Source organism: Astatotilapia calliptera, chromosome 3 (genome assembly GCF_900246225.1).
Source record: "Astatotilapia calliptera chromosome 3, fAstCal1.2, whole genome shotgun sequence".
NCBI classification, from domain to species: domain Eukaryota; kingdom Metazoa; phylum Chordata; class Actinopteri; order Cichliformes; family Cichlidae; genus Astatotilapia; species Astatotilapia calliptera.
The window spans coordinates 47,593,736-47,619,082 of NC_039304.1; the positions used below are offsets into that span (position 1 = coordinate 47,593,736).

The window sequence follows — 25,347 nt, forward strand, 5'->3', positions numbered from 1 at the left end:
TTTAATTCTAGGGGTAATTACACCCTAAGCCTGCGTGCCATATTATAAAATGCTACCAAAATTCAGATATAATGCAAAACCCGAAATGAAAGTTGAAAGACTTCATCTTAATCACATATTTATCGATTGACTTGCAATACTCTCCGGAGATCAACAAAGGGAAACCTACAAAAATGGTGTCTTTGCCTAAGACATTGTGGATGACATTATATACCGTAGCATGTGTGTATATTAGTGCACAAACTCTTTGTGGACTGGAAATCTCCCATCACTTTCTGCTGCTTGTATTCTGCAGTCTCCCATCCCTCCAACTAGTAAGTAGGCGGTGACCTTTACGTTTGTTTTCAGCCTCGGAACAAGTACATAATCCCGATCAATACAACAAGCGGAGAGTACTCATACTTGGAAAATGTTGGGAATGTGACAGCGGAAATGGCCTTTCTGTTGGAATGCTATGGATGCCCCTCCACACAAAGAAATACATTCTTTGTGCCAATTTAGTCGGATGATCAACCATCCGGGGTGTCCCCAGACTCTTCTCAACCCTAGCCTAAAATCACGTGATCAGCAGGGACGTCAGCAGCTTGTCCCGGGTGGTGACAGAAGTCAGATGAGGGGTCAAATCCTGAGGGAGGGAGACGCATCTAGACGGACTTTCAGTCTCTTTCAGCTCTATGTGAAAACTTACATGTAGTGAGACAGAATAGTTGTCTGTAGCACCACCTCAGAATTACATCTGAAATGTCCGCTGGAACATCTGTACTGCTCAGCTGGACCCAGCTGTGGCTCTGCCTCCTTGTTTTGGTCCGTGCAGGTGAGACTTGACCTGTTAAATGTATCTGTATCTGTAAGTATTAATAAGTAAGAAATTTAAAAAATGACAAAGTGTTCCCTGAAAACGTCTGTCTCTAACTCTGATTAATCTAATATCAGTATAACAGCATATTAGTTGCTTGGAGAGTGCGTCACCACTTGCCTTTCACTACACCTTTGATTTAAACCACTTTGTATTCTTTTCTTTTATGTACTGACATCTAACTAACTTATCATTGATTCTAGGATCAATATTTAAGTGCAGAGCCTACAATTAAAATTAAATTAACCAATTCACAGATTTCTCTTCCAGGTTAAGGTGAACCCTTTAGTTATTAAACCTACAGGTTAACAGTCAGTCATGTTTTTCAGAATTTTCCAAAGTATTTTGAACAATTATTTGTAGTGAAACAGATAAGAGGGAAAACATGCACAGCATTGATTCAGTCACTTAACTACAGAGAATAGAACAGAATAGACTTTAATTCCCATTGTACATCTACAACGATATTTAACCGACTACTGTACAAGAAATATAAATAAGACGAGCGCACAACAAATGGCACATGATAAAATGAAGTTGTGACATTTACAAATGACTTGAAAGTACTTGGAGACAGTCCACTATATCATCAAGCAGTCAAAAATCACACTGCCTCTCCATACACCTGGACGAGAAGCAAACTGATAGGGGAGCAGCTTAAGGTAAAGTTTTCATGCAAGCCCTCCTCTTATTGTGCAGACTCAACACAGGGTACATCTGCTCCAGGGCTGGAGATATAGATTTCATTGGCAGCCGTTCTGTTCAAGCCATGTTTGGAGTGCTTTGAATCCTGTTACCATTCAGATCAGTCAATGTGTTCAATTTAGAATGTCCCCGTGCAAAGGTGTTACTGGAAAGCACACAAAACATCCATGAAATATATCTTTAAATTATCTTGCATTTTTTATTTAACAAATTTCCCATGTGTGGGACTAATAAAGGGTTATCTTATCTCCGTATATTTGTAAACCCTTACAGTTTTTTCTCTTTCCATCTAACTTTGCCATTTTCCCATTTGTTCAGTTTCTGCTCTCTCACTCTCTCTTGCTCTTTAAAAGACAAAGGCCCCCAGATGGCAGGTAGAAGGAAAAGCAGGAGTTTGGTGGTGAGAGCAGGGACTTTAATGTAGGGACTGTGTAACGGGAGAGAGGTGGTTCATATAATGGAGAGAAAGTAGATATATATATGTGCAGCAAACCAAATGGAAAGGAAGCAAGACCAGGTGCACCGGAGGTGGATTCAAGCTCTTCCAGAATGATGTAGAAAAGAGGAGAGATAGAGTAGGGGTAATAAAACAGGAAAACTAGAATGGAAAATTTTATATTACATTTATGTGCCAATCAAAACATATACATCTCAGTGGTCCCTGATCCTCACAGTGATTGGCTGATGTAGAGGTGAACACTTACTTCATTCTCTTTGCTTTGTGTTTCCTCTTTCAGACCAGAAAAACATAACATCTAAGTCTGGACAGAACGTCATTCTGCCATGTCGAGCTCCAAACAAGGACATCCGCATCATTGTTTTAGAGTGGAGCAGAGCTGACCTGGGAGAAGAATATGTCCTAACGTACCGAGACGAGCAGTTTGATCCAGATGAGCAGCATCCATCTTTTAAGAACCGGGTGGATCTGCAGAACAGACAGATGAAGGATGGAAACTGGTCTTTGATTGTGAAGGATGTGATGATTAACGACACTGGAACATACAAGTGTCGTGTCTTCATGAGAGAAACACGCTTGTGGGAATCCATCAACAACATCAACCTTCATGTTGATCCTCCAGGTGAGTGAGTAGATTTGTGTGTGTGTGTGATCAGAGGTGAAGCTGCTTCCTGCTTGTTGATGTTTGTTTCTAAAGATGTTGTTGATGAGACTTTGTAGAAAGCAGCTGGTCTGAGTGATGTGATCAGAGTGCAGTAGATAATGTCTGACAGCAGTTTGAAGAGGAAATGGATTCTGTTCTGTTCTTCACTCATCACCTACCTGACAGCTGACACCTGTTTTTCACCTGCAGGTCAGACAGGAGGAGGCAGATTTGTCCCACTGATACTTTGTCTACTTGGTTCCACTGTCTTTATTGTGGTCAGTTTTCTGATCTACAGAAGAAAACCCCACAAATAGGATTCACACGTCCTTCCTGTTGAACAGCAGTGTATTTAAAATGTCTCAGAGCTTTTTAACTGTGAACTGAGTCGCTTGCAATTGTTACTAAATATTTATTAGAGTTTTCTCATTTTAAAGAAAAGCTAGGCAGCTTTTATTCATTACATTTTTTAAGCACTGCTTACATGTATTTGCACATGTCTGGATTTGTCAATATATTTACTTCTAATATGCATTTTATTGTTAATGTTAATGAAATTAAAGCTGAAGTTCCTGATTCACCGCCCAACCCAATATGCATTTTTATCTGTTTATTGGGTTTCTTTTTACAGTGTTTTAAAGTCTTAACTGTGAATATAAATTGTATTTTAATGACTGAACATGTGTTGCTGTGTTGATATGTGTCTGTTTCTTTTAAAATGTGTATGTTTGTTTTTAAATGTTTTCCCAATCTTACCCCACCTTACCTCTCTGAGCTTCTTCATCCCTACACACCCTGTTGGTCTCTTACTTGCTTAGTTGGAGTACCGAGATCTGGGAGGAAGCTCAGAGGGGACAGGGCCTTCTCTATCGTGGCTCCTGAGTTTAGAGAGGTCCCATCTCTGTCCACTATTAAAACACGCCTTTGGCCTTTGACCTCAGTGAGACTTAGTGTCTCTTGTATTTAAATGTGTTATTTAATTAATTATTTTAGTTTTCTTTTATTTGCTTTCAATTAAATCAAATGTTATTTTTATTATTTAGTTCCGATCTATAGCACTTTGCGCCAGCTGTGGTTGCTTTAAAGACTTTATTAAAAAAGATGATGGTGATACTTGTGCTCATTGTAATTCAGTCTATATCTTAAATGTTTTTTTGTATTATTTTATGCTTTATAATGTTCTTATTTTTTTACTCTAATTTGTTTACAGTGTTTGGTGCTTAGAATTAAAAAAATAAAATAAAATCATAATTAAAGAAAAACTGAAATAGAATAATCTGAATTTTAATCAGTCTTAAGAAAACAAACATCAACCTTGCCACTTAAAAATATTAGAAATGAGAAATAATCAAAATCATGCCAATTTAGTCATGTTTACAAATCATGCCACACTAAATCATGTCATCATGATTTATCATGATGTTATCATGTCACTTGTACAAACTCATCTGATATTGTGGACTGTCGCTGTTAAAATGTATTTTTGAGTATGGAAGCATTAATGATCTGCCAGTATCCATGTTAGTACCGTATTTAAAGTCCAACATCTCCCTCTAGTGGTCATATATGAACATGTTTGAGGATGGTGTTCATGTAAAATGTGAATCATAGTGTTCCAGTCAGTCATCAGTGTGTCTCTGCACAGCTGTAATTAAAATGTGTTCAGAGGGCCTCAGTGTCTGAATGGTTCCAGTTCAGCTCCATAACAGCAGCGTCCCTGGTTTGATTCCTGTGTTTCAGCTCATATCTGCCTCTCTCACTGAGGGGGACGTCCACTGCATGGAAATGGATTTTTTCATCAACCAAACTACAGATCACTGAGAGCAGAGGAGATTTTCTGCCATGTTTCTTTTCATATGTGTGAACTGACAAATGTTTTACTTCAGAAAAATTAAGAAATAATGCGCATAGTTATTGTGTTTAATTCACTTGATGAATTAAAATTATTCGTAGTCTCCCACCACTATATTTGAACCAATAGAAAGCTGGTGCTCAGAGGAAGGGGGCGGGCTTTACTTGGTGTCAGTGAGAGAAATGAAAAAAGCTCAAATGAGTGAGAAGGACGATGAAGGAAACATCTGTGCTGTGTCTGCTCTGTAAGTAGAATCTCTGTGTTTGTTTGAATTCTTGTACTTTGACTGTCTGCTCTCCTGATAACTGATGATGGAGGAGAAGACATGAAAAACAAATCAGGCTGAATTCAAGTTCAAAACACCACGAGGACCAACTGCAGGTCTGAACTGACTCTTTATCTTTGCTCAGGAGTCGAGGAAACACAGCAGGCAGTGAAAAGATCAAATCATTCACTCATTATATCAACACAGCTGCACAGTGGACACATGACTTTACAGGGTTATTTAAGAGTAATGGATGTTTTGCATATACTAAAAGTTTAGTCAAATGTTTATTATTTCAATGATCATTTTTAGGAGATGCTGTTTAGATACGTGTGTAGCATCCCCGGTTGAAAAGATGGTCTCTCAAACTGATGGTTCACAATACTTTTATTAAACAGCTGTGTATGTGAACACCCCGTAAGACCATTAGTAAATCAGTGTGTTACCTTTAACACACCTTTGCCTTATTCATTAATCACAAATTAATTATCTTGAACTTACATAACATATAACAGTGAAACTTGTAAATTATTGCATCGCTGCCTAAACATGACGAGGTACGTTAGCACCCTCTAGTGGGTGAAAACTTAGCCTTTACCTTTAGTAGCGGTCAACACCTATCCGGTTGTTCAGTGATGACGCGACGAATCCTACTTCCGGGTCTAAAGTAGTCTGCGTTTAATATGGCTTTTGTGTTGTTAACATGTTTAATGTTATGTATTTTCTTCTATTTGATCTCAAAAAGCTCCTAAAACAGTCAGTGATCACTGTTGACCTCCCTCGGCTTTTATTACCACTAATCATTTATTTAAGCTCAGTTTTTAAAACCTTAGGATGTAACTACAGCCCAGCCCATGCAGCAGTATATGAATGACTAACCTCGTATTGTGGATGGATTATCTCAGTTGTTCTCCTGGCTGAAGTTTGGTCCTTTTACAGCATCCTGCCATGCGATTACATTTGTTCCTGACCACCGAGAACACTCACGGTAACTTTTATCGAGTGGAAAAAAAGTTAGCTTGTTTATATTATGCTAACATAGCTGTGTCGCTAGCGGTCACGTAGCACATCATTATATACCAGCTAGCCCAACTTCAGTAACCCTACAAACAGGTAGAGCAGAACGCTGATCATTTTATTAAAGATGAAAGACTTTAGACAGTTTTTCAACTCTCAGTAATGCCATAGTGATCGTTTGATATGTGAAAAATATGTGCAGTTTTATAGACAGCCAAAAGTTATTACAAATCATGGAGAATAATGCCGAAAGTTATCAGAGGAAAAGAGGCGGTTGTGGTTAGCGAAGCTAAACCAGGATCTACAAGGCAAAAATCTGGACAACATCCGAATTTGTTCCACTCATTTCTTTCCTATAGTTAAGCATACTTAATAAAATATACTCGAAGTATGCTACTTTTTGGTAAGGGATGATATCATACAGTTAAGGTTTGGCTGATTAAAGATGTTATTGCGTTACTTACTTTGGCATTCACAACACATCTGTCACTGATGACTTGATACTGCATCTCCCTCACCCATCCACACACCATCTGGTTATAGGCCTCCAAACTTTTATAAGATTTGAGGTCTGCTGTCTTCTGGGCAAGAAAACCAGGTAGTTGATATCAAGATACGCAATAGATGGAAGACTCTCCGGCTCGTCATTGATCCAAGATGAAGGAGCCAACTCGTTTGGATCTGCACACAAATAAAACCTAACTTTTCCAAATATCGTGCCCTTACCTGTGGACCAAGTCCTTCCCTGTATACCTTTGCATCTATAACGCATTTTGAGGAGCTTTTCTGTGGTTTCGGACATTGATCCATTGCAGTGGTTACCTCCGAGTGCCTCCAATATGGCCGCACATGCAGGTTACCACCCAGAACGTGACGTGACATTACCAATAAGTTTGATGTGTCACATGGCCCTCTTCCTATTGAAAAAACAAAAGTTGTATCCATGATGGCTGACTTCTGAATGGCCACCATGGTCACCACCCATCTTGAGGAGTTTGCCCCTTCACATATACTAATGTGCCACAAACAGGACTTTAATATCACCAACCATTCCCATGTTACGGTGTATCCATATAAATGGCCCACCCTGTAGATTGTACTACAAGCTGTTTTTTGAGATACATATTAGAGTAGAAGTGCATGAAGTCCAAATTGATCTGCTGTTTTTCCTTTTTGTTTTGTTTTGGATTTTTTTAGCTTTAGCTGAAAATGAGCACATATATCGGAGATAAGAGTTTGTGTGTTTGTCAGCTGTTTGTGTGGAGTTGTTCTTTATGTTCACCTCAAATCAACCTGAGTGTCATTTCTCTTTAGTTCTGATCTCAGTGCTGAGCTGCACAACAAACCAAGGTCAGTAACCTTCTTCTGTCACAGTTTAAACCTGAGAAATGCTCACTGATATGACCTGATTGGGTTCATCTTTGCAGTTCTAACAAAAATATATCAGTTTTTTTGTTTGTTTGTTTGTTTGTTTTGTTATTTTAACCCTCACAGCTCGTCTGACTGTAAGTCCCAGCAGCTCTCAGTTTTTTAAAGGAGATTTTGTGTCTCTGAGCTGTGAGGAGGACGACAGCTCTGCTGGATGGACTGTGAAAAGAAGCACAACAACAACTATGATCACTCTTTGTGGAACGGAATGGGGAACACCAGCTGGTTCTTCCTGTAACATCAGCTCCATTTCAACATCTGACAGTGGACTTTACTGGTGTGAATCCAAAAATAAAGCAAGTAACAAGATGATCTCTATCACAGTCACTGGTAAGCTGAGTGTGTGGAGTTAGTGTTGATGAAGCTGTGTGTAAATGGATGAAATGCTGTAGTTTGTCTCTGTGTTGAGGTGGATCAGTGATCCTGCAGAGTCCTGTCCTCCCTGTGATGGAGGGAGATGACGTCACTCTGCTCTGTAAAACAAAGACCACTCCCTCCAACCTCCCAGCTGCTTTCTATAAAGATGGCTCCCTCATCAAGAAGCAGCCTACAGGTCACATGACCATCCAGCATGTTTCCAGGTCTGATGAAGGCCTCTACAAGTGTGACATCAGCGGTCATGGAGAGTCTCCATCCAGCTGGATCACTGTCACAGGTGACACACTCACCTGTCTGTGTTTCTGCAGGTTTCAACATTCACAATGTGACGACAATTAATGACTGTGTTTGCTTTATTTTAGAGAGAAACACCACCACACCTCCACCTACATCCACACCTCCTCGATCACTCTCTCCTCCTGTTCTCTCTGTGTTGCCATCTGTTGGATCAGTGTGTGTTGTGGTTCTACTGGTGTTATTGGTTCTGCTGGTGAAACGATGTGTTCACAGGAAACCTGAAGGTGAGACTTTCTGATTTTCCATGTCTGAGTTTATTTGGTAGAATAAAGTTCGCATTCATGATGATCACAGTAACAACTTTCTTAAATGCAATCTCTGTTTACATATTTTAATTTATATTATTGATCATTTTGAATCATTTCAGCAGATCAAGAAAAAACTGGAGAAGATGACATCCTTACTGACATCATGTGCAGTATAATCAACATATCAAAAAATCAACAAGCGCCAATCAGAGAAATCCGAGGTAGTGGGCTCGTCTTCCAATATAGGAAGTTTTTAAGCAGGTTTCATCAGATTCGACTTGTGATTTTACACACACAGTTTCTCACATGCTGGTGACCTTGTGGCTTAAATGGCATTTCCTTTCTATTTGGTCATAGATTTTAATAAAACTGCCCAAATATCTGTTAGGAGGCATTGCCAGGAAGGCCACTGAGTGGGTAGATTTCCTTTTAGAAGGACTGTCATGCAGCTTTACAATGTGAACAAATTTATGTTTAATTAAGGAACTGGAAATGTTTGAGAATGTGTGTTTTGATCATAGTTTGGACGATGAATAACATCTCTGATTTTTTCCTCTTCAAATGTATCAGGCACACAGTTGAATATGAAGGTAGAAGAAGATTAGCACTGTTGCTGACTTTGATGATATGATTATGGGAACATTATGGAACATATGAGGGAAGTTCAGAAGTGTAAAAATGTGGACTGTTGTAACAGTAAAACAAGCAAACAAAACTTGCTAAGTGTAGTTATGAACTTGTTTCCTTTGTCTGAAAATAGGTCAGCTTAGTCAGTTCTAATTGCCTTAAGTGTCACACTGTGAGTGTTGTTCACTGTGAGCTGGACTGTGTGTTTGTGGTCTGTGGTTAACTGAAGCTAACAGCTCTGCAGTCGTCCAGCATCCTGTTTCTGATAGAAAGAAACACTTCAGCTGCAGGTGTTTCAACACAGGACTGTTCATTTTAAAATTAATTTAAAAGCATTTCCCAGTCTCTATAACGAATCTGACGTCTATAACGTTGATAATTTAGTAGTTTCTGTACCATCCTGACACGTTGAGCACATGTTGATGATTCCAGTTAACTGTAGTCTGAAGCTGCTTCTCACTGCAGTTTGTCCTAGTTTGGACAGTAATAATGGTTATACTGTGAGAAAGTGTTTGCTTTGTGCTGAGGTGAAGCAAGTCAATCTGTACTGAAGGCAGGAGCAGCTTTGTGGTCGTCCGCTTTTCTTTTTCACAGAAACGCCCCTCAGCTTCATGTGGCCAATCTTTTTTTTTTTTTCATAGCAGTGGCATTAAGATTAAAAAAAAACTATGAAATGCTGCTGTGGTTTTTTAAAGTTGTCGCTTATTCTCTTCATGATGCAAAATTAGGGTAGAAAGTTTCCCACAGCTCTGCTATAGTATAAAAGTTGTGCAGTTGTTATACCTGTTGTAATTTCACATAATTCTGATTGTTTACTTCTGCAGAGACGGATTCAGATGCAGTCTACTCAGCAGTGAAAACTAAAAATGACAGTTATGGACAAAAAACTATCAGAACAAGAAGGGCCAGGTAACTCACCCTGTTTCCAGCAATAATGCTTAGCTAAGCTTAAAAAAAAAAGAACAACACACGATTGAAGCTCAGAGCTCTGACCCAGTTCACACTTCAAATGCAAATGTAAATAAGAGAGGCATCAAGGTCTTGATTGAACTACAAAGCTTGTAATCATGTTTCCTGTTGGGTTTTTTTTTGTTTTTTTTAACTGTATATGTTTGTGTTCAGACTTTAAACCGGAGCCAGACGTTGTCTACTCTTCACTGAAGTTGTCAACCAGTCCAGCCACTGACGTCCAGCTGCTGGTCTCTAACTGGGCCCCACCACACGTTAAAAAAAATATTTTTATTCTTTATGCTTTTGTAGAATAGAATAGAACAGAACAGAGTAGAATAGAATACAATGGAATAGAATAGAATAATCCTTTGATTGTCCCACAAAGGGAAATTTGGTTGTAACAGCAGCAAGAAAGACATTGTAGTCATTCAGTGTGTCTAATAGAGCTCTTCTATCTATCTATCTATCTATCTATCTATCTATCTATCTATCTATCTATCTATCTATCTATCTATCTATCTATCTATCTATCTATCTATCTATCTATCTATCTATCTATCTATCTATCTATCTATCTATCTATCTATCTATTTATTTACTGGAATCAGTTTATGTAGTGAGGTTTGCACCCATTAATTTATGCCCACCACAGCATCATTCAGGTTGAGGTCTAGGCGCTGATGCTCATTTATGACTCTAGTCTAGAGTATATTAATATACAGAGAAGTTTGTGATAGCCTCAATTACTTTCAGGTGACCCGTTCCCGTCACTGCAAAACAAGCCAAAAATCATCACCCCTCCACCACTGTGGACAGTACAGTATGATGTATTTGTGATGATATCCTGCGTTTGGTTTTATCCAGACATAGTGCTCTACATTGTGTCGGATATTTTCCTTGAGTAGTTCTTTGGGTTTAATAAAGAAAGTCAAATGGAAAGTTTGGCTGGTTTGGTTCTGGCTGATACACACTTGTGTTTATTGTGAAAAATAAATGAATCCCAAAATGAGTTAAACTGTAGCCACATACATAAAACAGCAGGAACTCCATTCAGTGGCTGTAAAACAAACTTCCAAAAGTAGTTAAATTTTCCCTTTACTCTGTTTATTTGGATTAAGGATTGGATATACAGAAATGTATTTGGTAGCATTTAATGCTCCTCTTCCATGGAAATGTAGTACCACACTCAGGACTTCACCATGAAGACAAAGAAGTGTTTTATTGTATGAAAACCTTCAAACCTATATGACCCAGGCTGGACTTCGTTCTGGATCACAGCACAGAGCTCCTCCTTTCAAACTTCTCAGTGAATTTACAAAGGGACATGACTCAGAGTTCAAGTCTGCTTCTACCTACTGGCAACACTGAGCATTACAGCAGGGCAGCTGCTTTGTAAATGCCAGCAATATAACCTCTTAACATCCACCAGTTGAAAACATTAATATGAATAATACAGTGTTATTGATGTCAGCTTTTCATGTAAAAACTGTGGAAGATTTTCAGTTAATTTCCACACAGCATATCTTTTTAAACTGTGGGAGAACACACAATCCCATAATAGCAGCTGAAGGAAGTTAGAACCCAGAACTTTGTAGGCTTAATGCAACAGTGCTCGCAAAAACTGCATCACAAACTCATGTAATGAGGTTGCTCTATATTGTTTCTTCTTGCTTCGATAATGTAGAAATATTACTCTTTGAAAGACGATAAAACATAGGTATTAATGTTCATATCTTTAGTCTGAAAGTGCAGTCATGAATTTAAATATCCTTCCAATAGTTACAAATTTTCTTCTCTTCCAGCTTTGGCGTACTATGATATACCAGTATACATAAAATGCAATTAGGGATCTAAATCTCTTTGACACTGCGATACGCCAAATTACAAAAGAACTGAAACTCTGTGGAAACAGGTCTTATGCAAAAGATGATTGAAATTGAGAATCCAACTAAAGCCATCTGTAAAGGATGAGACTGTGTGATTTTTATATGTGTAAAGTTCAAAGCAAAGGGCAAACTGAACAGAGATGCCATCAGGCGAAACCTTTGTGTACAAAGAGTCAAATGATGAGTCAGATGATCATGGGACCGAACAACAGGTTCTCTTATTTTAAAGCACTGAGCCATGAAAATGTCATGATGTCCAACATTTAAGAACAGTGAGGATGTTTAAACAGAAGCCTGGGTTATAAGGTCACCTGGACTCATCTGGAGGTATAAATCTCGGTGTTGCCAACATATCAATGCAAGGATGTGTGAGTTATTAAAATATTTCCAAAAAATATTTATCACAACCTGATGAGGAAGCCCTTAAACAAAGACTGCCCACAGCCTGTTTCAGGACCACTATAGACATATAAACTCCTAAAAAGTCACAAAGAATAAGGAAATTTGTGTTTGATCAGTTATATTTTGATTGTAACAATACATTGTGCCAGAGAAAATTTGACAATTTTGTGATGGTTTCAACCCACATACTCAACTCTGCTATTTAACCCACAAATCTATTTACCTTACAATTATGAGATAAGTTAAAGGGAAATAAAGAGGTAATACAACAAGCCCCATGCGCAGGGCGATCCGTGATAGCTAGCTAACTGAGATTTGCTGCGTTACAGTTTTTCTCAGTCGCTTTGGTGCGTTTCTCAGAACACCATTAACATTTGCACAGCAGTTAGTGCATTTCCCAAAACAATTAGTGCAAACTGCAAAACCTAGTGGATAGCCTGCAAAAGCACATCACATGCACAGAATTGATTATCCATACCTCAAAAGCAAGTATCCATGTCAATGAAACTGTCAGTGCCATCAAAATGAAAAGTCTTGACACCATCTTTATGAACAAGATAGTCAAATGGCATTGTCATGTTTCCACTATGACAGTTTATAATTTCAGTGTTTCCCATTGCAAAAACAATTGGTGACACCTGAAAATGCTGACAACAGCACTATGGCCTACCTGTACAGCCATCTGAAATGTGCAGTAAAGTCACTGTAGATGTTATGGGAGTCTTGGGAGTAACTGAGACACTGAATACGTACGTTTCACATTTCCATTGTGTAGAAGTGTTTGTAATCCTACAGAATTGTGCAAAAGAAAAATATGCTACAGTCACTTGTTCACTGTAGAATACATGTAAACATAAAATCACCCATTTGGTAGAGCCTCCTCATGAGTGACAGCTGTAATTCACCTGAGATCAATTGTTCAATTTCGGAGACATTTCCAGGAACAATGATACAGAAAGGTATAGGATTTGCTTGACAGATGGCCAATATTTGGCATGTGATAACTAGTTCAACAATTTTGTGTGTGATGACTTAAGCAATGGATGTATGACTATTAGTTTTATTGGGAATGACTATTCAGCATCCATAGGTATGATTACTTTTGACTGACATGACATAAGCAAATGGAAATGTCAGAAAGCAGCAGGGAAATGTATGGAAGCAACTGATTCATGTCCAAAATCATTTGCAGTTTGTTCAGAGAGAGGAGAAATTGCTACTATGATGTGCACAAATGACTGAGTGTTGTGGAGGTTGAACTAATAGTTATGAGAATTTCAATTCTGATCTGAGAAACGCACCAAAGCGACTGAGAAAAACTGTAATACGGTTATGATATTAACGTCCTTTTAATAAGATTAACGCTGATGGTACTAATTTAACACGGTGGACCGGTGGTTAGCACTGTTGCCGCACAGCAAGAAGGTCCTGAGTTCAATTCCAACATCAGGCCGGGGTCTTTCTGTGTGGAGTTTGCATGTTCTCCCCGTGTTTGCGTGGGTTCCCTCCGGGTACTCCGGCTTCCTCCCACCGTCCAAAGACATGCAGCTTGTGGGGATAGGTTAATTGGATAATCCAAATTGTCACTAGGTGTGAATGTGCGAATGAATGTGAGTGTGAATGGTTGTCTGTCCCTGTGTGTTGGCTCTGCGACAGACTGGCGACCTGTCCAGGGTGTACCCCGCCTCTCGCCCTATGACAGCTGGGATAGGCTCCAGCGCCCCCCGCGACCCTGGAAAGGATAAGCGGAAGCGAATGGATGGTACTAATTTTAATATTAAGTGACTCTCACTGATGATCTGCTTGTATCCATGTCAAGATTTAAAGTCAAATATCTCGCTCAAGTGGCAACATTGAAGGGTAGCATTTCAACAATCTGTGAATCATAGTGTTCCAGTCAGTCATCAGTGTGTCTCTGCACAGCTGTAATTAAAATGTGTTCAGAGGGCCTCAGTGTCTGAATGGTTCCAGTTCAGCTCCATAACAGCAGCGTCCCTCGTTCGATTCCTGTGTTTCACATCATACTCATCAGTGAGGTAAGCAAGATTTTATTTATACAGTCCCTTTAAAGGGAAATATTAAAAAGTGCTTCACAACCAAAAATACTAAAAACATGACACCCAAAAGAAAGCTTTAACCACTAACACATTATAAAATTGAATGAACCACTTAACGGTTATTTGAATTTGTTCATTAACGAAATCACAGCTCATCAACACCAGACTGAGGGAATCTTTGACACTGACATTGAGTTTATATTTTAATATAATTTAGCATAGGCATCTGTACACAAGTAAAAAAGCGAGTTACCCACCACCGCCTTTGTACCAACAGAAAAAACACAGACTCAGAGGAAGAGGGCGGGCTTTACTTGGTGTCAGTGACAGAAGTGAAAAAAAGCTCAAATGAGTGAGAAGGACGATGAAGGAAACATCTGTGCTGTGTCTGCTCTGTAAGTAGAATCTCTGTGTTTGTTTGAATTCTTGTACTTTGACTGTCTGCTCTCCTGATAACTGATGATGGAGGAGAAGACATGAAAAACAAATCAGGCTGAATTCAAGTTCAAACACCACGAGGACCAACTGCAGGTCTGAACTGACTCTTTATCTTTGCTCAGGAGTCGAGGAAACACAGCAGGCAGTGAAAAGATCAAATCATTCACTCATTATATCAACACAGCTGCACAGTGGACACATGACTTTACTGTGTAAAAGTAGTGTTTTATATATACTTAGAACATTCAATGCACACTATCAAAACAATAACTTTAAGTGTTGTTTTTTAAAATATAATCTTAGAGTCAACATAATTAGTCCGACCTGTGTGAACTGCTTTGAGTGTTTAACAATCAAATCAAATTCACCAACAAAACTTTTTGTTCTATTCAATTATTAACAAAAACAATATATAAAGATCTGTAAATTATATTCTAAAGTGGCACAACAGCACATTTGCTGAAAAAGTGGTGAGAACTTATTTTTTAAATCATATCTAACAGTACACACGTCACAGTGGTGCAGTGGTTCGAGTCAGTTGTGATGTTTGGTTAACTGCTGATTTTAGGTCTGAATGTGACACAAATCTTTCTAAACAATTGGCCCAAATTTAGAGACAAAGTGCCAGGACATGTGTTATTGGAATTGGTTCCAGTGTTCATTCTGTTTGAATTAGTCAAGATAGATTCTACGTTTAGTTTTTTTGAGACCCCTAGACCCAGAAGAGTGTATTATCTGTGTTTGTCAGCTGTTTGTGTGGAGTTGTTCTTTATCTTCAGCTCAAATCAACCTGAGTGTCATTTCTCTTTAGTTCTGATCTCACTGCTGAGCTGCACAACAAACCAAGGTCAGTAACCTTCTTCTGTCACAGTTTAAACCTGAGAAATGCTCACAGATATGACCTGATTGGGTTCATGTTCCACAATGGAGCTCACATATAAAACTGAAGAAAAAAATAAAATCTAATCGTTTTTCACTTTAACCCTCACAGCTCGTCTGACTGTGAGTCCCAGCAGCTCTCAGTTCTTTGAAAGAGATTTTGTGTCTCTGAGCTGTGAGGAGGACGACAGCTCTGCTGGATGGACTCTGAGGAGAAACACAGCAACAGACAACAGAGCTGAGTGTGAGGAATGGGGAACACCAGCTGGTTCTTCCTGTAACATCAGTCACATCTACTCATTAGAAAGTGGAGTTTACTGGTGTGAGTCCAGAGAGGGTCCCATCAGTAACATGGTTAACCTGACAGTCACTGGTAAGCTGAGTGTGTGGAGTTAGTGTTGATGAAGCTGTGTGTAAATGGATGAAATGCTGTAGTTTGTCTCTGTGTTGAGGTGGATCAGTGATCCTGCAGAGTCCTGTCCTCCCTGTGATGGAGGGAGATGACGTCACTCTGCTCTGTAAAACAAAGACCACTCCCTCCAACCTCCCAGCTGCTTTCTATAAAGATGGCTCCCTCATCAGGAAGCAGCCTACAGGTCACATGACCATCCAGCATGTTTCCAGGTCTGATGAAGGCCTCTACAAGTGTGACATCAGCGGCCATGGAGAGTCTCCATCCAGCTGGATCACTGTCACAGGTGACACACTCACCTGTCTGTGTTTCTGCAGCTTTCAACATTCACAATGTGACGACAACTTAATGACTGTGTTTGCTTTATTTTAGAGAAGCACACCACCACACCTCCACCTACATCCACACCTCCACCTACATCCACACCTCCACCATCACTCTCTCCTCCTGCTCTCTCTGTGTTGTCATATGTTGGATCAGTGTGTGTTGGGGTTCTACTGGTGTTACTGGTTCTGCTGGTGAGACGATGTGTTCACAGGAAACCTGAAGGTGAGACTCAGACTTCCTGATCTTTCATGTCTGAGTTTGTTCAGTAGAATAAATTTCACATTCACTATGATCACAGTGAAACGTTCTAACATGTAATCTCTGTTTAGATAGTTAATCTAATGGATCATCTTAGCAGAACAAGACAAAGCTGGAGAAGATGAAGTCATCACTGACATCATGTGCAGTATAATCAACATATCAAAAAATCAACAAGAGCCAATCAGAGAAATCCAAGGTAGTGGGCTCTTTTTTTCATCATAACAAATTTTTACGCAGATTTTATCTTTTGATTTTTCACACACATTCTTTCATGTGCAGACTTCACAGCTTAAATGACATTTTCTATCTATTTGCCGTAGATTTCAATAAAACTTCCCAAATATCTGTTTAGATGCGTTGCCAGGCAGGACACCGAGTGGTTAGATTTGCTTTTAGAAAGGCTTTAATGCAGCCTTACAATCTGAGATAATGTTTTGAAAGTAGGAGTGAAGATAGTCAGGGAACTGCAAACATGTAACAATGTGGGTAAGCAAACATTTTCCTCCTCAGATTTAAATCTAAAAGTTAGTTTAATATGAAAATAAAATCAGATATAGGTTCATGAACACTTGCCTGTCATTATGATGTGTTGGGTTAAGAGGACATTCTGGATTATGTGTGATCATGTATTTTTTTATTTCAGTTTGTGTAAAATTGTGGATTGTTGAACAGTAAAATAAAGATTTTTATGATTTGATGCTTTCACAATAAATCGTTTATGTTTATAGATTATAAATGAATTTTATTTCTTTATGTAAAATTTGATCAGTTTTGTCAAATATAACCGTCTGTCTGTAAAGTCTCACACTGTCTGTGAAGGTTCTCAGTCATCCAGGTCGTCGTAGTCAAAGGAGTTTGCAAAGAAAAGTGTCTGGACTTCTTTAAGTTACTTGAAGACGGTCAAATGGTGGAGAGTCCCAGATTTAAACCTAGTGGGAGTGTCCCCCCTAAGAGGGACAAAAGGACCCCCTGATGATCCTCTAATCGCCTGAGCCAAGGTGTGAAAATGGGTGTGGGTCCCAATCAGCCAGAGTTTCGGCTCATTGTGAAACCTGGCCCCACCTTATCATGCAAAATAAGGTGGGACAGAATTTGAATTTATCATGCAAATTCCTGAGGTCAGATGGCCCAGGATGGCCCACTGACATCCTGGGCAAGCAACTTAAAGAAGTCCAGACACTTTTCTTTGCAAGCTCCTTTGACTAAAGTCTCACACTGTACTTACTGTTGTTCACTGTGAGCTGGACTGTGTGTTTGTGGTCTGTGGTTAACTGAAGCTAACATCTCTGCAGTCGTCCAGCATCCTGTTTCTGATAGAAAGAAAACACTTCAGCTGCAGGTGTTTCAGCACAGGGCTGTTCATTTTAAAAACAGGAAGGAACATGGAGACGTCATCTGGAAAATGATTTCTTTAAACTCTGCTCACAGACCATCATGAATTCAAAGTGAATAATTTCATCAAGGACGTCTTTTTATAGTTTTATGATGCTAACATTTTAAATCCAGTCTTTCTAATTCTTGAAAATGAAAATCAGAATCTGGCTATAATAAAGTTTATAATTATCTTGTTCTTTATGGCATGTTGACCAGATACAGTCATCCTGCTGATGATTCTAGTTTACAGTAGTCTGAAGATAGTGAAACTTCTCAACACAGTGTCTCTTGGTTTGGCCAGTAATAGCGTTGATGTTGTGAAGGTCTTTGCTCTGTGGTGAAGTGCATCAGTGTGCACTAAAAGCAGATGTTTGCAGCTTTGTGGTTGTCCTCTTTTCTCTTTCACAGAAACATCCTTCAGATTTATGTGGTCAGTTTCATAGCAGAGATGTTAAGATAAGAAAAGCGTGTGAAGCTGCAGTTTATAAAACCTATTGCTCAATCTCTACATTGGTTTTATTCATAATGTTGCACAATCTTTGCAATAATATGACAGTCATACAGATTTTGTACAATGTCAAAGGTTTTTTATTTTGCAGAGAGTTACTCAGCTGCAGTCTACTCCGCAGTGAAAACTCAAGATATGAGTAATGGACGAACAGCCATCAGAGCCAGGAGGACCAGGTACAGCCGCTCTTTAACTTTAACTTTAAACAAGCTAGCTGCTCCCCCGGCTCACCATCATGCTAAGCTAAGCTAATATAATTGCATCATATCTCGAGCTCAGTCTGAACTGGGACTGTGTGTGATGCAGAGAGGTGGAGATTGTAAATAATGTAAGTAAGAGTGTAAATAAGAGAGCAACCGAGGTCTTGATTGAACTACAAAGCTTTTAATCATGTTTTCTGTTGTTTGAACTGTGTGTGTTTGTGTTCAGACTTTAAACCAGAGCCAGACGTTGTCTACTCTTCACTGAAGTAGTCCACCAGTACAACCACTGACGTCCAGCTGCTGGTCTCTAGTTGGTCTCCCCAGCACTTCAAACCAGAGATCCACAAGTTAACAATATATATTTTTAATATGTTTTTATTTAACTTGTATACATTATTTTATCTTATCTTTTATGTGAATTTTCTCTAAAATTTAAAATGTGAACAGTAAATGTTAAAATGTTCTGGTGACTGTGGTTCAGATGGTAATTTGATTGGTAGTTTGTCAGGTGATTCTTGGGCAGGATACTGAACTTTGAGCTTCCCCCAATGCATGCATATGAGTGTGTCTGTGAATATTACAATATTTATCCTTGCAATAATGTATGTGTGAATGAGACTTGCAATAGAAAGCGAAAGTGCTTTGAGTGTTCGTCTTGCGTGTTTTCCTCGTGTGTTTCTGTGAGTCTAAAAAGATTTAAAACGGAAACTTAAATAAACATCAAACCACACCAGACTAAATTTGTGAATTCATGTGAATCAGAACCGACTTATTTTTCGACCACATCTCCTGAACCACCAATCTCCTGTTAAACCGCTCACCATTGAACTTTGGAATTACTAATAACTTTTAAATTCTGCTGCCATCTGCTGGTTAATCTAAGTTTTACAGCAGAGCAGCTGCTTTATAAATGACAGCAGTTTAACAGCCAAACATCAAGCAGGCAACATCAACCTACTTTGTATTATGGTTACATTTTACTCACACGCTAAAGAAGAGTTTCAGAAACTTAAATATGCCACATTTTAAATTGGTCCTTCGATGCATTTTCCAGTACGCAAGGACATAAAGGTCAAAAGCTGATGAAAAAGGGAAAACGGCATGCCATGCTGGATAATGGAGGACACTGGCAAAAGTAAAACCACAGAAAAATTAATCAGGAGAGATAAAACTCAACATGGTTATCACTATTTTTTCTCTTAGTGTAGAAGTGAAAGAGGAGAAGTATCCATTGCAATGCCAAAGTACTAGAGGGGGACACAAGGCGAAAGCTGGTCTTTAAATCCGCTGCAGTAAAGAATTTAAGGCAAACAGGTAACAAGGTCAACAGGAGAGACTCCGCCTCTGGGCAGGGCCAAACAAGGGAACCAGACAACCTCAATCTCTTCTTCACCTGCAGAGAGAGACAGAGGCAGAAATGAGGAGGGAGAAACAGCAGATGGCCATGACAAAAACAACATAGATACCTGCTATCACACTCACAGACTTTCAGCTTCATTTATCAGATTTTAAACTCAGGGATTCTGTGATTCTTGAAAAATACCACCATCTTTTGGACATTTATCGCACTTTAAATGAAGAAGCAATGTCTGCTGTAACGTCTGCATCTCTCTGCCTGACTTTACTGTCTGTCTGCCTCTTGTTTGTCTCTGCAGGTGAGATTGAATTTCTGATTGATAAAATAATACCTCTTTAAGAATTCTGTTCATGGTTTAAAAAAGTGTGTTTAACTGTATGACCTGCCAGATATGCCTAAAGTTAAAGAGTTAAAGCTTAATTCTGACTGTTCCTGCTCCAGAGCAGTTTCACACTGTGATTCACAAAGAAATGTGGCTTTCTTCCAGGAGGAGAGTTGAGTCGTTTAACAGCATTAACACTCTGTTTACCCGAGCTTGTCCTCTCCTCCTGCTACACCTGCTTCGTTTCCTCATACCTACAGGTCATGTCAAAGTTCACATCAGAGCACATCTGATATCTGCTTATCTGCACAAGTTTGTGTTTTTCAAGCATAACGAGTCAGGTTGAATCAGTTCTTGCACAGCAGTCTGTCATTAGCACAAGGATGGGTGCAGTAATCAGTTGGCAAAAAAATAATCTTTCATAAAAGCTTCTCATTGGGACAAAAAAGATCTTTATTTTTGAACTAACTGCATGACCTTACCTTTCACTATTCACAGAAAAGTGTCACTGTCATTGAATTTCAAACAGCATTAGTAGCTAGAACAGATATTTAAAAATGTAAAACTTGAATTTAGTAGACTTCGCTGCAAGATTCCAGATTAATGCTCCATTATCAGTCGTTTGAGTGAAGCATAAATGGCTGTTCTGAGCTTTACTGCCTACCTTTGCAAGCGAGATTCATTAGGATTCCCTTGCAAAGCTAGGCCATTTGGATGGAGGTCATCAACTTTTCTTCTTGATCAGGCCCAGTGAGCACTCACTTTTCACATAAAAAAGAGAGTTGTTGGACTCATCATTTCACTCTTCTTCCACATACAATGGATGTGACCCCAAACACAGAAATGGATGGTTGACCACTTAGTGCTGTGCACCAGTGCATAGTAGACCTCCTCTGAAACTTGATATTTGAAATATGACACAACATTAAAAGCTGATTTCAAATCTAAAACTATCCCATTGGCTGATCAACATGGGTAAGGGAATTATATTAGTTGGTAGCCTGATTGAAGAGAAATGTATTTAAATGAATGTGCCCCTTGTGTTTGTCTGAAGCAATTTACAGTAAAAAGCTCACTTATCTCGCAGTAGCTCCCAACTGTGTAGTGACTGGTTTTACTTGCATCTCTTTAACCACTCTGTTGTTTCCTCTTTCAGACCAGAAAATCATCATAGCTGTGCCGGGACAGACGGTCACTCTGCCATGTCGAGCTCCAAACAGCGGCAACCCCATCATAGCTGCAGAGTGGAGCAGAGCTGACCTGGAGCAAGAATATGTCCTTTTTTACCGGGACGATAAGCTTGATACAGAAGAGCAGCATCCGTCTTTTAAGAACCGGGTGGATCTGCAGGACAGACAGATGAAGGATGGAGACATGTCTCTGATTCTGAAGGATGTGACGACTGATGACTCGGGAGCATACGAGTGTTACGTGGTCCAGAGAGGAGCGAACCGCAGGAAGAGAGCCAGTCTGGATAGTGACCCCATCAGCACCACCTACCTGACTGTTGTTCCTCCAAGTGAGTTGGTAGAGTTTAGTTTATTAGTAGAGTTGAAGCTGCTTCCTGGTTGTTGATGTCTGAAGTTTTTTGAGTTAAACATGTAGCAGAGGTCCAAAGCTTGGATCTTTGTGCCTTGTATTTCCTACTGGCTGCAGCCTGTAGAACATAAGTGGACAAACATATGTTCTTCTTAGATGGCCACAGTAACTTAGACAAAGTTGGTAAAGGACTACATGTTGAAGAACTAGTTAAAAATAAACATGATACATTTTTTTTTTGGCTGCTATAGTGATCAGTTAGACCTTTAACCTCTCTGCTCTGTGTTGTTTTGTCTTTCAGGCCAGAAAAACATCACAGCTGAGTCTGGACAGAACGTCACTCTGACATGTCGAGCGCCAAACACTGTCCTCATACCAGGTGTAGAGTGGAGCAGACGTGACTTGAAGGCACAATATGTGCTTTGGTACTGGGAAAAACAATTTGTTCCATATTACCAGCATCCATCTTTTAAGAACCGGGTGGATCTGCAGGACAGACAGATGAAGGATGGAGGCGTGTCTTTGATTCTGAAGGATGTTACGACTGCTGATAGGGGAACATATGAGTGTTGTGTCGTCCATGAAGTAAGAGAAGGTAGAAAGTTGGCCATTTTAAAGACTGAGCCCATCAGCGTCATCCACCTAAAGGTTATTTCACCAGGTATGTCAGTGGAATTCATTTTGGCTTTGGACGCATTCAGTTATTGTCAGAGTTGTTTGGCTGTGAACTGATAACTCAAAATGCATAAAAAGATGTTGCCTGTGATCAGAGGTGAAGCTTGTGTATACCTGACACCTCACACCTATTTCTCACCTGCAGGTCAGCCAGGAGGACACGGAGAGGATGGAGCTGTTGGACTAACAGTTGTTATTGTGCTTTCTATTGCTCTTTTTGCAACTATAATATACTACATAAAAATGATAGAAAATACAGAAGGAGAAAAAAACAGCACTTCCCAGACGAGCAGCAAGCTGAAACGCTCCACTCGTGTCACTCGTCCCACCTTTCGTAGCAAAAAGACAGATGCTTCCAAGACAGATGTGAGTTCACAGTGACGGGAATCCAGCAGACAGTAGTCAGCTGTAAATGTCTAACTTATCTTGAGTTTGTTTTTTCCATCTTTGGAGTTTTTCTGGTTCGGATTGGTGGCGTTTGGGAGTGGATACGTCTAGTCTGCAAATAGTTAGAAATCAACCATCATAATAATAAGTTAAAATGACAGTTTTCATCGTTTTCCTTTGGGGAACACGGAAATGTCTTTGGAGCGCCTAAATGTTTTTCTATGGAGGAAAAGAGTTGTGTTTGTGAAGATCATGAGAACATTTCTGTAGTGAAGTTACCTGTTTTATCAACTTTCTTCATCAGTTTTGATGCATTTTTTTGTGCCTTTCCCCAGTTTATATCGATTGTGTTATTTTATTATTAATAAAGTGTGAACATGTGCTAATGTTGAGTGTGATTTCATAAGTCCTGCTGTGAGGTTTTTGACTGTCTGTGAAGATGCTGGCTCACAATGAAAACTACACTCGTCACTCATTGTAAAAAAATTATTTATTTAGGATTACTTATATATTATATTATGTGATATATTTATTACTCTCATTTCTTTCAGATCACAAAACCATGAACAGAAAAAAAACCTGTGATAAGAACCTGGATGAAGGGGCAAAGTCAGCACTTTTCAGTTGCAGTGAAAATAAAACAAAGAAACAAAAAGAAAGAAAATTGAAAAAAAGAAAAACCCACCAATGATAAAATCTACCTCTGTTACCTTTCTGGCACTTAGGCAGTTAGACATTCTTTAGATTCCTACAGTTTACAATCTTGAGATCAAGGTTTAAAGCAGAAAAAAATGATGCAAGTATTTCCATCACAGTCGGATTAAAATCTGTTCACTGTAAAAAAAAAAAAAAAAAAGTAAGTATTTGGGGAGGTGAACCTGAACCACTAGGTCAGTTCTGATAGATCAGAGAGTTACTGGATCTTATCTGACATCTGTTTCTGCCTGGTTACAGTTGATGAGTAAGAGACAAAGAAAGGTGTTTTGCCGTTTTTTTTTGTCAAACTTGTTTTGTGGACTCCCGCATGAAAATACTGCTTAAAACAATTAAAGGAGCACTTTAAAAATAGATCAGACGTCAAAGCTCATGCTAGACAGGTATATGATATGGAGTGGGTAGCGTGTTAAAAGGGATGCCACATAGTTTCATGGAAATGAAACTTATCTAGTAGACTGAACTTAAAGAAACATCAAACATCAAGGTGAAAGGATTATGTGGAAGGCTGGTCCATTTTTCAGTAACTCATACTGGTGCTCAGTTTGGATGGCTCCCATGTGCTTGTATGTCTACCTGACAACATCAGGTCATGCTAATGATGGATGGTGTCTCCTCCGAGACCTGGAATAAGGCATCACTGAGCTCCTCGACCATCTGAGGTGGACCGAAAATTTAATGTCACCAAGGTGTTCAATTGGATTTTGAACCGGTCAGTGGCATCAATTTCTTCAGCCTTCAGGAACTGCCTGCATACTCTTGCCACATAGCACTGGGAATTATTGTGCACCAGGAGGAACCCAGGATCCAGGATATGCCAGACCATCACTGACCAACAACCAACTGCCAACCTGTGTAGGGTCCAGGTATAGACTCGTGCTACCAGCAATGACACTGACCCCAGCCAAATGAAAAACTAGTAAAAAAAAATCAGAAAAGATGAGGGGGGTTGAGTTGCCTGATTGTTGCTAAACTCTGATTTAAAAAAAGACTGTATCCGTTTTTAAAGTTTAGTATTTTCCCATCTGTCCATGAAATGTTAAGTGGTGAAAAAGAAAAAAGAAATTCTTTGTGGCACAATATTATCAGGATCAATAAAAATAAAATATGCATATCAGTGTCACTCCACAGTGAACTGATCATTAAAAATATTATAGAATATATTTTAAATTGTCCCACCGGGAGGAGGCCCCGGGGAAGACCCAGGACACGCTGGAGAGATTATATCTCTCGGCTGGCCTGGGAACGCCTTGGTATTCCCCCGGATAAGCTGGAGGAGGTGGCTGGGGAGAGGGAGGTCTGGGCCTCTTTGCTTAGGCTGCTGCCCCCGCGACCCGGCCTCGGATAAGCGGTTGAAAATGGATGGATGGATGGATATTTTAAAATAACTTTCATGTTTCTTGTAGCAGAAATATGTCGCTCTGCTGTAATACACCAAGATTACCAACAGATGGCGGAAGACTTTAAATGTGAATCTGCATCACTAGCCTCAGTGGGAGTTTACAGAGTGTGTGGGGTTTGTGCTGACTCAGGAAAAAGGAAAACACGATTTAAAAAATATCTTCAGGCTCAGTTTGAGTCACAAGCTGATGAGTTTTTGAAGCTTGTCAGACACCGAATCATCTCAGCTCTCTGTGTTCATGTTAAACTACTGAGTGAATCTCCGTGGAGGAGGGGCATTTAAAATACAAACATCCAAACAGCGATCTCTAAACTGATAGCCATAGTTTTACTCTGCTTCCTGTTACACCACATGACTGGAATTAGTGCAACTGTCAAATATAATGAAATTATAAATCTAAGCTAACATGTTCAAGTGGTTACTTTCTTTTTTTATGAAATAAAAGTCAAAATTATGACTTTTTAGTCACATAAAACTAGA

At 39.3% G+C, this 25,347-nt stretch overlaps 3 protein-coding genes across 3 annotated transcripts; all 3 read left to right on the top strand.

Annotated features, from left to right (window-relative positions):
• Positions 1–607: 607 nt before the first annotated feature.
• LOC113010882 (ICOS ligand-like) lies at positions 608–3,385 on the top strand. Its single transcript, XM_026150148.1, has 3 exons — positions 608–814; positions 2,299–2,640; positions 2,872–3,385. Exons 1-3 carry the CDS (start codon positions 742–744, stop codon positions 2,976–2,978), a joined length of 522 nt encoding a protein of 173 aa, XP_026005933.1. The 5' UTR covers positions 608–741; the 3' UTR covers positions 2,979–3,385.
• A 12,103-nt stretch (positions 3,386–15,488) lies between these two features.
• On the top strand, positions 15,489–18,704 carry LOC113015158 (low affinity immunoglobulin gamma Fc region receptor II-like; the record flags this gene model as incomplete). The annotated part of the gene is made up of 5 exons (XM_026157090.1): positions 15,489–15,759; positions 15,839–16,084; positions 16,171–16,347; positions 18,360–18,444; positions 18,698–18,704. Coding segments are annotated over 5 exons (786 nt in total), but the record flags the coding sequence as incomplete, so codon positions are not given.
• A 1,025-nt stretch (positions 18,705–19,729) lies between these two features.
• Positions 19,730–23,120, top strand: LOC113010603 (matrix remodeling-associated protein 8-like). Its single transcript, XM_026149758.1, has 4 exons — positions 19,730–20,126; positions 21,307–21,669; positions 21,991–22,350; positions 22,510–23,120. The coding sequence occupies exons 1-4, from the start codon at positions 20,057–20,059 to the stop codon at positions 22,743–22,745; spliced, it is 1,029 nt and encodes a 342-aa protein (XP_026005543.1). The 5' UTR covers positions 19,730–20,056; the 3' UTR covers positions 22,746–23,120.
• Positions 23,121–25,347: the final 2,227 nt, after the last annotated feature.

Excerpts from the sequence above, each read along its gene's own strand:
- LOC113010882 (XM_026150148.1), top strand. The coding sequence starts at position 742 with ATGTCCGCTGGAACATCTGTACTGCTCAGCTGGACCCAGCTGTGGCTC. Across the intron at positions 815-2,298 it reads CCTTGTTTTGGTCCGTGCAG|ACCAGAAAAACATAACATCT; the intron begins GTGAGACTTGAC and ends TTCCTCTTTCAG. Across the intron at positions 2,641-2,871 it reads CCTTCATGTTGATCCTCCAG|GTCAGACAGGAGGAGGCAGA; the intron begins GTGAGTGAGTAG and ends TTTCACCTGCAG.
- LOC113010603 (XM_026149758.1), top strand. The coding sequence starts at position 20,057 with ATGTCTGCTGTAACGTCTGCATCTCTCTGCCTGACTTTACTGTCTGTC. Across the intron at positions 20,127-21,306 it reads CCTCTTGTTTGTCTCTGCAG|ACCAGAAAATCATCATAGCT; the intron begins GTGAGATTGAAT and ends TTCCTCTTTCAG. Across the intron at positions 22,351-22,509 it reads CCTAAAGGTTATTTCACCAG|GTCAGCCAGGAGGACACGGA; the intron begins GTATGTCAGTGG and ends TCTCACCTGCAG.